We start from the raw sequence: 12,669 nt of genomic DNA on the forward strand, positions 1-12,669 counted from the left end.
GTTACTTTCCACCATATTGACCCAAACTCTACCTCTCCCATAATCGATTCTTTCTGATCTAATCTACTTATTTCTTAATCGTATCTACCAATTTGTTCTTGTCTATCCACCAAGAAATGGGCCTTCATATCTATTCAGGTTATAAGTCAGGTTTCCCCTAGCCAACAATGTTTTGTTACACACTTTGTTGTTAGTGTTGTGTGTGTACTTGCCGGTATTTAAAAATCAGGAGATGAGGGAGTCACACACAAAAAAATCTAGATTCAGGACTGAATGAAAAGATCTGGAAACATCAGCTTCAGTTAAATTGCAACTGCCTACTATGTTCATTGCATTTTCTCTTTAGTTTCTTATCAACTATTACTTTATACTGCATTACATGTTCTCATATGCATTTTCTGTATGGCCTATTAAACATTTAAATTTTTCAAGACTGTCCTACTCTATGCACTTCAAAGGACAAGTAAGTTGTGTTTTGGGATTCTGTTTTACTCCTTTACAATAAATATGATGCATGAAACTATGCAAATTTTACACTTAATATTTAACGTCCAAGGGTGAAAGACTTAATTTTTCCTTTTTTTTAAAGAAAGAATCTCTCTGTATCACCCAGGCTGGAGTGCAGTGGTGCCATCACGGCTCACTACAGCCTCAATCTCCTGGGGCCAAGTAATCCTCCTACTTCACCCTCCTGAGTAGGTGGGACTACAGGTGCACACCATTACTCTGGCTAATGTTTTTATTTTTTGTAGAGACAAGGTCTCGCTATATTGCCTAGGCTGGTCTCGAACTCCTAAGCTGAAACATTCCTCCCACCTCAGCTTCCCAAAGTGTTGGGTTACGGACATAAGACAATGCACCAGCATAAGACTTAATTTTTCTATAACATCAAATTGCTATCATCAAACAAGTAGTAAGTAACAAAAACTTGCATTCCCCTACCCTTTAACCAAACAAATGATCCCCTCTGGATTCCCACAATATTTTACTTCAGAAAAAACACACGCTGAAGTACTTTGAAAATGCTGCTTTCTCTCACTCTAGCTTGCTTTGGAGGGACATGCAGCTTACCACTACAAGTCCTGTTGTCAGCATTAAGAGAGTAGTGGGCAGGGCATCCACAAACAAAACCCCCAACTGGCACAGCCAAGCAGAGGTGGGAGCAGTGCCCATTGCTGGAAGCACATTCATTCCACCCTGACTGTCGAGATGAGTGAAAGACGAGGATGTCCATCACATAATCCAAATGGCCCTGAATGATGGTACGGTTTTGGCCACTGGTTTTGTTGGCACGCTCAATGCTGCGTCGGCTCCAGTCCGTCCAGTAGATATAATCTTGGTACTGAGTTAAGCCAAAAGGATGAGGCAAGTCATCTGCTATAACTTCACGGTTGAGTCCTATTTTCAGAAAGGCAGTAGACAGGGGAGAAGCAGAGTGATAAAATATGTGAGAATACAAGTGTCTTGTTGGCAAAAAGAAAAAAAAAAAGCCCTAACATATAAAACATTACATTGTAAGCAATTTAAAATAGAAAAATTCATTTAAAAGCAATTCTAAAAGCAGACCAGTACTCTGAATCAATCTATCTTCTGACCCCATGCTTCAAACTTATATTCCTGCTACGAATCACTCAGTTTCCTAAAATTCTTGCAAATGGTCTACTTTAAATGTGGTTTTCTTTTCTCTATATAAGGGTCTACAGTTCATTTTTTCTTCTTGAACTATAAAAGGAAAAGATGGAAATATATATATTTTACTGGTACAAAAGTCATTTCAGGAGTATCTAGGGAGTTATAAATTTCATTACAAGTCCAATAATAATGAAACTTTCAAATAATAAAGAGATGAATCCAAGTACCTGGATCACTATTAATAATAACAAATAGGATACAATTCCAGAACAGAAGAAGAGTGGACACATTCAAAGAAGTTGTATTAAAAGTATCTAACCAATGATAAATAGCAGCCACTGATTTTTGCATGGAAAGAATATATTGTCTGTCTGAGTAAAAAGTAGTAAAGCTTACCAAGCATATTTGAAGATTCTATTAAGTTGGTGTCCAGGTCTGTCCAGTAAAGCCTCCTTTTAGCATAATCAATAGTCAGGCCATTTGCCCGCCCCACATTTGGAACTAAGGTAGTGCGTTCACTTCCATCCATTGCAGCTCTGTCTATCTTAGGTTTTCCACCCCATTCAGTCCAATACATAAATCTAAATTCAAAATAATAAATATTTAACATTTCATTTTTTAAATTATCTGGGGGTCATATTCATGCAAAGTAACTAAATAAATTTAAAGAAAACATATAGCAAATCAAGGAAATGGGTAAAACAAAATCATGGCTACAATGCTTTCAATTATTTTGGCACCCTAAACTAAATCTGTGTCCCAAAAAGGAAGTGAGTCAGCTTTCTTTAGTCTTTCCAATGAATTTGTTCCATCCAAACCTAGGAATTGGAAATAAACCAATAGTTTATTGCAGTACTGGCATTTATAAAACTAATATTCAAGAAAACAGCAAAGGTTTAAAGCTCTGGTCTCAGAATGTGGTTCACTTCTGAGTAAAATTTTTTATATATTTTTGAATATTAACTAATTTGAGTTTTTAATATGCTGAACTTACTTTTTGACTTGTGTAATCAACTCTTCCTCAAAATAAGTTGAAGAAGTACATGAAAGACAATGATAAATACTAACCCTTTAACTGAAGTCAAAAGCAAAGCTTGAAAATATATTTGGTCATACAGTCCAAGGGAGCATACTATATGGTAAGAACAACACATCACCCCTCGATGTGTCCACTGGGCAATGAACACTACACTACTACAACAATCCGTGAAATTTTAGAATAATTATTTTGCTGTTATTTTCCATTTTTGAGTTCTGCACTTTAATCTTAGAGTAATCCTACAGTATAGGCTTTTTATAGATGAACAGGCCAAAACACTACAAGAAATGTAAACAATTTATCTAATGTCTTCAAGCCAGTTACATGACAGAGCTAGAACTAGAACCTAATCCTTGGCCAAATGCCCTTTTCAAGTCAACTAGTGAGGTGCTAGTTTTTGAGACTCTTGAATATTGGAACTGAAAAAGCACTTCACATGCCAGCTCTCACGAAATACTTGAGGACAGATATTCACTCATCAGCCTGTCAGCTGATAGCTGACTTGGTAGCAATGTATGAACATGCTTTCCTGAAAACTGAAGGTGTCCTGCCTTTATATGCATTTGTCAATTGACAGGCATGTGCACACCATAAAAGCCAAAGAGAAACAACTCAGAGAGAAATTTCATACTTGCCAGCAGCAACCAATACCAGAGTCTTTAGTCTCAACCATTAAATTTATCCGTCGGGCAGCTAATGTTTAGAGCGAAGATCACCACAATGTCAGTGCTGACTAGATGAATTACTAGCTAATCATGGAATCAATGTCATTTCAGTGAAACTATTTTAAGTAGCAAATATAGTAAACATATTTATACGTTTACATTTGTTTACTACTACTTCTTTTTTTTTTTTTTTTTTTTCAAGACAGAGTCTTGCTCTGTCACCCAGGCTGGAGTGCAGGGGCATGATCTCGGCTCACTGCAACCTCCACCTTCCGAATTCAAACAATCCTCCTGCTTCAGCCTCCTGAGTAGCTGGGACTACAGACACATGCCACCATGCCTGGCTACTTTTTTTTTATTTTTAGTAGTTACGGGATTTCACCATGTTGGCCAGGCTGGTCTCAAACTCCTGACCTTGTGATCCGCCCATGCCTCGGCCTCCCAAAGTGCTGGGATTACAAGCATAAGCCACCACGCCCAGCCTGTTGACTTCTTTTATAAGTGGAATTTTTCTTCAAATTTCAGATTTCTTAGCTGCTGGCTTTAAAAAATGTGCTGACTCTTGTAAAAAGGAACACCCGCTCTTGAAAAACGTCATATTGTAAACAGTTTAGTCTATCTTGTAATAACAACGCCACTGCCAGTTTATAATAATGATCAAACCAAACTATCCATTTTGAATTAATAAATACTCCAAAATAAAGCTTTTTAAATGTAGTTTTTTCTTAGCTCACAACATTGTTTCAGTGGGTTTACTTCAATAGGCTTGAAATCTAGTATAACTGGGAAAGAGCGCAAGCAACTATAGATGCATAATACCTGTAGGTATTATATCAATGTATTCATCAGTAACATTTGATTATCCATTTCTCTCTTTCCTCACCTAAAGTTAATTATGACAAAAGTAAAATTAGCTAATAATTATTTATTCAAATCAGCAAAATATCAATTAATAGTGTTTTTAAAAGCTCATCTATCATTTAGTTCTCAGATTCCTAAGAAGTATTATTTAAAACATTAAGAATATCATCTATAACTATGCCATGTTCCCCAAAATGTACACTGCAGTTGCAAAGAATGCACATGTAAAGCTGTTTACCCTTCGGCAGGGTCCAACGCCAGAGCTCTGGGACTATCTAGGTCTTTCCACACCAAAACTTGTCGATGCTGCCCATCCAACTTTGACACTTCAATTCGATTCGTTCCTGTGTCTGCCCAGTACAAGTTCTTCCCAAGCCAGTCTACTGCCATGCCTTCTGGATAATCTAAGCCGAATTCTACCACATGTTCCAGTGCACTGCCATTCATAAAGGCTCTGCTGATGGTCTGTAAAATAACATCAACAACTAAGTCATATGGCATAAGTCAAAACCCAATCCAGAAAGAAGGTTTGGTTTGGTTTTTGTCAGGGGCAAGAGGATCCAGAAGTGACAAGAGGCATACTATTTCCTAATAAAATTCACATAACTTGCAAGTGCAGAAAAATTTGATGTGAATCTCTAATAAATGCAACTTCAAGTTTTACTGCCAATTCAGGGGGCAAACGTTAAAACTCTAAAGAACCAAAAACTTATTCAACAGCAGAATGACTTTACTTTTAAAATTTATCAGTAATCAAGTGGAAAAGCTGTGACCACAATGCTACAGATCTTAACAAGCAGTCAATTTTCTTTCTTTTTTTTTTTCTTTTTTTGAGACGGAGTCTCACTCTGTTGCCCAGGCTGGAGTGCAGTGGCGCAATCTCCACTCACTGCAAGCTCCGCCACCCAGGTTCACGCCATTCTCCTGCCTCAGCCTCCGGTGTAGCTGGGACTACAGGCGCCCGGCTAATTTTTTTGTATTTTTAGTAGAGACGGGATTTCACAGAACAAATAGTCAATTTTCAAAAGGTGCTTAAGATTATGGCAAGTCATCATGCCTACCATATAAATGAATGTAACCATTATACTACCATTATAGCTTTGAGCCCCATAAAATTTTTAAAAATCATAATTCAAACTAATAGATACTACATCTTATCAAGTATTATCCTAAGTACGTTTTGTCCACAGATTTTCTCATTTAATACAACAGTCCTGCAAGTATGGCATTACCCCTATTTTATTTTATTTTATTTTTTTGAGAATTACTCTCATTCTGTCACCCAGGCTGGAGTGCAGTGGCATGATCTTGGCTCACTGTAACCTCTGCCTCCCAGGTTCAAGTGATTCTTGTGCCTCAGTTTCCCGAGTAGCTGGGATTACAGGTGTGCGCCACCACACTCAGCTAATTTTTGTATTTTTAGTAGAGACGGGGTTTTGTCACGTTGGCCAGGCTGATCTCAAACTTGTGACCTCAGGTGATCCATGCGCCTCAGCCTCTCAAAGTGCTGGGATTACATGCATGAGTCACCACACCCGGCCACTCCCCATTTTCAAGATGAGGAAATTTAGAAGATCACCCAATGCAAACCAATATTTTATTTCATTTATTCACTTAATAAATTTAACTGAACACATTAGAATCTAACTCTGACTCCAACACCCCATGTTTTCACGCATTACAAAAAAGTTTACATGAGTTATCTGAAACAAGCCCAAAACAATCTGGAAGAAGAAAAGATTATTCTTCAGATTTATAGGTCTGGAGCTTCCTCTCTCTGGCTATCCTGGTATTCTTTTCGGTAACTATTCTAGGAAGAAGAAAATAGAGTAACTCATTGTCGGCCTTTTCCGCCTCAGTCAGACCCTAAAATTTTGTTTAAAGTAAATCAAGAATTTTTGTTTAAAGTAAATCAATAGCCATTTTATGTGAAGCACACATTTCCTTACTCAGCTAATTGCAGAAAATGTCATTCATCATTTTCAAATGGAAGAAAGTAGAGGAAGACTACGGCTAGGAGATTTAAAACACTGTGGCAAAGTATCTTATATTAAAAAGCATCTAAATAAAATACTGAATGGGCCTTTCCCTTCACTTAAAAACTTAAGGGTTTTGGCCGGGCACGGTGGCTCACACCTATAATCCCAGCACTTTGGGAGGACGAAGCGGGGCGAATCACGAGGTCAAGAGTTCGAGCAGCCTGGCCAACATGGTGAAACCCCATCTCTACTAAAAATACAAAAATTAGCTGGGCGTCGTGGCACGCACCTGTAGTCCTAGCTGCTTGGGAGGCTGAAGCAGGAGAATCGCTTGAACCTGGGAGGCGGGGGTTGCAGTGAGCTGAGATCGCACCACTGCACTCCAGCTTGGGTGACAGAGCGAGGCTCCCATTTCAAAACAAAACAAAAAAAACAAAACTTGAGGGTTTTTCTTGAACTCTGCCTGTCAAGCAATGAGGGAGGTGCGTCACAGCATGAAGATTCAGAAATTCTAGAAGTTCTCCCTTTTAGTCCCTAGCTTTAATATTCCAACTCTTTTGCTAACCTTGAGTGATATATCAGTCCAATAAATTCGGTTGTCTGTCACATCAAAATCCAAAGCAGAAGCTTCTTTGACACCAGTGAGTGGAATAGCCACATTATTATTGTTTGTTTCCAAAGAAATTCGTCTGATGTCTGCTCTCCGTGAAAACAAAAGGAAAGCCTCTGGGACAATGCAGGTCTTCATGTCACTGATGAGTTCAAAGCCAATAGGGCAAGCACAGCGAAGGCCCTGAGGTCTGTAAAGGCAGAGATGGCTGCATCCCCCATTTTCCTCAGCGCAGGGGTTGGAACCTAAAACATTAATTATAAAAGGGGCACAGAAGAACACACACACTGACACATTCAACATATTTTCACTTTTAAATTACTTAAGCCTTTGGTTCACAAATGCCTATCTGCTCCCAATCTCAAGTTTCAATTCTAATATCACAAACAAGTAATATGCAGATTAATAGGGAGTAAAAGCATGGTGAAGTATTTTCCTTTAATATCCATAGTAAGCTTTAAAATAAGGTGTGTTATTCATACTATCAGACTGAATTCTTTGGATGAAGGTGTGCCTGTGCATATGTATTCAGTCCTTCAATTCAAACCTGGGTAGCTAGAGTAGTAAAGTCAACATTTAAAAGGTCCCTTCTCAGTATAAAAAGAAGGGGGTAAAGAAGATTTCTAAATTGCCTCAAAACATGAATAATTTACACTGCTGACTATCTCCATCTTTTTTCATTCCTGGTTTCCGTTTCTAAGAAAGCTTTGGAGTTTCCTGGTTTCCGTTTCTAAGAAAGCTTTGGAGTTACTTACCAATCACTCGATGAACATTTGTGGCCTTTAGGCCCATGAGGTCAGGCAGCTGATCTATGATCACTTCCCTCTCTGCACTTCGTTTATGTACTCTTTCAATGCTACGCCTCTGCCAGTCAGTCCAGTAAACGTAGTCACCCAACAAAGTAAATCCAAATATGTGAGGAATTTTGTCTTCCACTAGTACTCGTCTCCCAGTGCCATCAGTATTCATAACCTTCAGGTTTAAATTCAAAAGAGAAGAGGATGAACCATGTATTTATTCTTCATGCAAAAATAACAAATCCAACTGCCTGTTGTATAAAAATCCAAGAGTCATCTTGGTATTCCTATTACAATGATTTCTCAAAATTACATGATAATTTCATAAGAATGATTTCAAATATTCCATATAAGCCTCTATTTGACCACTTTCCCCCCCAATCTCATTATTATTCTTGCTTCTAAAAATTCTGTCAACTTTAGATTATGCAACTCTTCTATTAAATGACTGTGGCAAAATTAAAAATACAGTATCATCACCTTAAGTTTGCACATTTATTTTCAAATTATAATGTACCTTCACATACATTGTTTTATCATATGTTTTGTTTTATAACATATTTTATTTTATCCTGAGAGCTTTGCCTATGGAAACTGAGATTTATGTAAGGTCACAGAGCTTGTAAACACAGTTGATGTCTTTTTCAGGACTCTTTCCACTTAGCGTGCTTTTTATTTTGTTGTTGTTGTCAGTAACAACAAATAACAGATAAAACGGATCTCAATAAATCTCTCATTCCTGAGATTATAATCACAAAAGTCTATCTGGATTATATGACACCCTCTCTGCATCTAAGTTTCAAGAAACTAGGATGTACCTTCTCTTTCCAACTACCTAATAGTAACATTATTAAATTCACTCTGGCATTCATATTGCATTCACAGTGCATTCACCATGCACTACTCAGTGTTGACTTAACTTGGGATACCTTTATTGACATAATATAACTAATATTTGCATATACGATTATATCTGAAACTTTTTTGCGGGGTAGGAGCAGATATTGTTCACATGTACCTGTTTTTAGTATGAAATAACATTTCTAAAGGCTAATTTGCCCAGCACACAGGCCCCTTTAAGTGGCAGAAATGGTCTCAGGTAGGGACTTGAACAATGGGACTCTGGAAGGCTTGCTCCATCTTTCAGAACAGAACAAGGTCTTCTCAGTTTCTACTGCAGCATTTCCAACTGCATTTCCAGGAGCATGTACTGCTACCTCATCTAAAATGTCATATACTTAACAGTGAACCTATGTTCTGCATTAGGGACAGTTCAATCAGTCTATCAGGGAGCACCCAACACAGAGTGATAAATATTCCGTATTATACAACACTAAAACATAACTTTCTTCCAAGTTTGTGGTATGTTAAAATATGCCTGACTTGGTTTTATTCTTAGATTTAGTTCTATCTTATCTTATTTAGTTCTATCTTATTTTGCATTATCTTACATTTAATAAATTACACTAATTTTGCTGATCTTTACATTCAAATGTTGGCCTTCCTATTAAAATTTGCTGGTGTAAAAGCATAAACTAGATGCCCAATATTAAACTTTTAAAGAATAACACTTATATTTCTACTTCAAAACTATTACAGGATCAACTAACAAAATCTTTTCTCTTTCAGCTATATCACTTTACAACATTTTTGTTTATTCTGATAAATAAATAGCTTAAACAAAAGATGGATGATTAAGTATGAATTAGGAAAACGGGACTGGGTATGGTGGCTCATGCCTATAATCCCAGCACTTTGGAAGGCCAAGGCAGGAGGATCACTGAAGCCCAGAGTTCAAGACCAGCCTGGACAAAATGGCAAGGCCCTGTCTCTACAAAAAATACCAAAAAATTAGTCAGGTATGGTGGGATAAGCCTGTAGTCCTAGCTACTCAGGAGGCTGAGGCAGGCAGATCGCTTGAGCCCAGGAGTTTGAGGCTGCAGTGAGCTATAATCAAGCGACTGCACTCCAGCCTAAGTAACTCCAGCCTAGGAAAAAAATTTTAAAAAAGAAAGAAAACAGGTAAGAATTAAATTAAAAATCATTGTGAGAAAAATAATAAATACCACAATTCCAAGACCTATTTTTTAATAAACATAATTTTGCGTCTTCTATTTACCAGTTTCCCTTCATTCTCCTATTCTCTAAAAAATTTCTCATCATCAGCAAGTAATACCGTGGCAGAAACAGATTCAAATATAAGCTTTATCACTCAGTGGGTACCCTTAAGCAAGTTCTCACAAATAAAATAGGGACAGTGGGCCAGGTGCGGTGGCTTATGTCTGTAATCCCAGCACTTTGGGAGGCTGAGATGGGCGGACCACGAGGTCAAGAGATGAAGACCATCCTGGCCAACATGGTGAAACCCTGTCTCTACTAAAAATACAAAAAATTAGCTGGGCATGGTGGCGCACACCTGTAGTCCCAGCCACCTGGTAGGCTGAGGCAGGAGAATCGCTTGAACCCAGGAGGCTGAGGCTGCAGTGAGCGGAGATCGTGCCACTGCACTCCAACCTGGCAACAGAGCGAGACTCTGTCTCAAAAAAAAAAAAAAAAAAAAAAAAAAAAATAGGGACAGCGCCACTGCTATCACTGAATTAATTAAGGATCAAATAAAATAATGCTAAATATATAGCACAGTATTAGGTGCACTACCTGGCAAATACTGGTTCCTGCCCTTTAAAATCATTTTATTAAAATGCTTTAGTTCCTAAATGTAAACAGCTACACGATTGTATTTAATTATTTAATGTAGTGCTTCAAAATAAAAATACGTAAAAATAAAAGAATACATGAAAATAAAAGACCAAAACAACCACTCACTGTTACACTGAAGACAAAAACCAAGAGACCTTTATCTATCCTGAAACCAGTAGGAAACTACACAGCTACAGCCTCCCATTTCCTACTCCCATTTTTATTGTTTACTTTTGCTAGTTAGATATAAAGTAACTAAAACAGTAAACAAAAAAAAGCAAATATTTGACAATTTCACATGAGTACACTTTTGCTGCTCTACCAGACCCCTAATTCACTTCCCTGCAAATCAAACAACATTAGTAAAGACATCTAGTAAATGCAAATCACCATGATAGACATGATGAATGCTGAGAAGTTTGAACAGGGCCTCTTCCAGCTAAGGTATTACAATCTAATTGGGGAGGTAAATGATATTTACACTAAAATTATACAAATAATTACACTCTCTGTAAGTAATCAGGAAAAACTTCAGGAAATAATAGGAGTTGAAATTCATCTTGAAGAATTAGAATTTGGACAAAGAGAAAAAGATTTTCTAGAATAAAAGAAATAATATGAGTAAAAAATAGTATAAAACAATAGACAGAATTTAATATACTTTATTTAATCTAACACATCCAAAATTCTTTTCTCTCAACATGTAATCAATATTAAAATTTTATTAATGACATCTATGTTTTTTTTTTCTTTATACTAGGTCTTCTTAGTATGTGTTTTACAATTAAAGTACATCCCAATTCAACCTAGGCACATTTTAAGTTCTGCAGAGCCACATGTAATTAGTGGCTACATATTGCACTGTGCTGGATTAGAGTCTTCAGAGTGGTTACTATATACAGCATATAAGAAAATTAACTGGCTCCTTTTTTAGTTTACATCACTGTCCCCTCTATACCTGTCACCTTCAGGCTTACCTCAGATCGATCAGGCTCAGTAAAGCTTCAAACAAATGTCTTTTATTTGGTCTTTCTTTCCTCCCAGCTATACACTATTTAATTCTAATATGAAGTTAAAATTACTACACACACACACACACATACACACACGTCTTTGACAGAAAAATAAAAACAAACTACTTTTTTTTCTTCTTGTCACATTTGCAAGTTTACATATAAAACATTAGCTAAGAGGTTAGAAGGAGCGCCAAAGACCTGATTCTTTCATTTCTTTTAGGCTATGTCAAAAAGGAAGTATCAAGATCATAGATATATTATTAGAAAACCCATTTCTGCCAACTCCTTAATCCTCCCACTTAAGACATACTACAGTCTAGATCAGCCATGTACTAACAATGGTTAAAACTAGGTAGTGCATGGTCATCTCTACTCTGCTTTCTATACTCTGACATTTTCCATAATTTTTGAAAAATGAAGAGAAAAAGCTAAGAAGCAAGCCCAAGGACACACAAATAATAATGATGATGATAACTGCTGTTATTAACAAATGCTATTATCAGCCGGGCGTGGTGGCTCACGCCTATAATCCCAGCACTTTGGGGGGCCAAGGCAGGCATATCACGAGGTCAGGAGATCGAGACCATCCTGGCTAACATGGTGAAACCCCGTCTCCACTAAAAATACACACAAAGAAATTAGCTGGGTGTGGTGGCAGGCACCTGTAGTCCCAGGACTACTCCGGACTACTCAGGAGGTTGAGGCAGAAGAATAGTGTGAACCCGGGAGGCGGAGCTTGCAGTGAGCCGATCTCGCCCTACTGCACTCCAGCCTGGGCAACAGAGCGAGACTCAGTCTCAAAATAAATAAATTAATTAAATTAAATTAAATGCTATTATTGTTTTTGTTAATATGATATAGAAAGGAATTATAAAGATCCTCTGAAAAGATTAAGGGATCACCAACTAAAACAATATCTGACTGTGAGACTTTGAATCTAAACACACAGATAATGTATTTTCCTTCACACAAAGTCCAATTTCTGAAATGTTTCCTTCCATTACTTTTGTAGAGGTGACACTATTAGAAAACTGACTTCTCCACTAAGTATTTTTCATGTACCAGCCACACAATCTTTTTCTACTGGGCACAAGTTACCATAGTGAAATAAGAACATGTTGCTTTGTCTTAAAGAAATCACTATTCCATTTCTCATATTCCTGTAAAAGTTTTGGACAGGTTACTAGTTTTATAAATACAGTTTAAGCCCCTTATGTTTAAAATAACACAAATCCTGGCAAAAGCTTGTTTGTATATTCTGAACCCAGAACAAATGAACCACTTTAGGCAATTCCAAAAGATTACACTTATGCTTTAAAAACTGTGCCAATGTTAATTAAATCTGGCAACTCTTAAGGGTTTACTTCACTGTA

At 37.2% G+C, this 12,669-nt stretch overlaps 1 protein-coding gene across 3 annotated transcripts in view; it reads right to left on the reverse strand.

The window, feature by feature from the left end:
• Positions 1–12,669, reverse strand: part of LRP6 (LDL receptor related protein 6) — a 154,795-nt gene that overhangs the window by 41,770 nt on the left and 100,356 nt on the right. For all 3 annotated transcript variants that reach the window (XM_007967688.3, XM_007967686.3, XM_073020489.1), the window contains 5 exons: positions 7,542–7,758; positions 6,742–7,031; positions 4,436–4,662; positions 2,029–2,213; positions 1,072–1,398 (listed from right to left, as the gene is read on the reverse strand). In XM_007967688.3, the coding sequence (XP_007965879.1) occupies positions 1,072–1,398; positions 2,029–2,213; positions 4,436–4,662; positions 6,742–7,031; positions 7,542–7,758 (1,246 nt within the window). The remainder of the gene's footprint in view (positions 1–1,071; positions 1,399–2,028; positions 2,214–4,435; positions 4,663–6,741; positions 7,032–7,541; positions 7,759–12,669) is intronic.

This window comes from Chlorocebus sabaeus, chromosome 11 (genome assembly GCF_047675955.1).
Source record: "Chlorocebus sabaeus isolate Y175 chromosome 11, mChlSab1.0.hap1, whole genome shotgun sequence".
Taxonomy (NCBI): domain Eukaryota; kingdom Metazoa; phylum Chordata; class Mammalia; order Primates; family Cercopithecidae; genus Chlorocebus; species Chlorocebus sabaeus.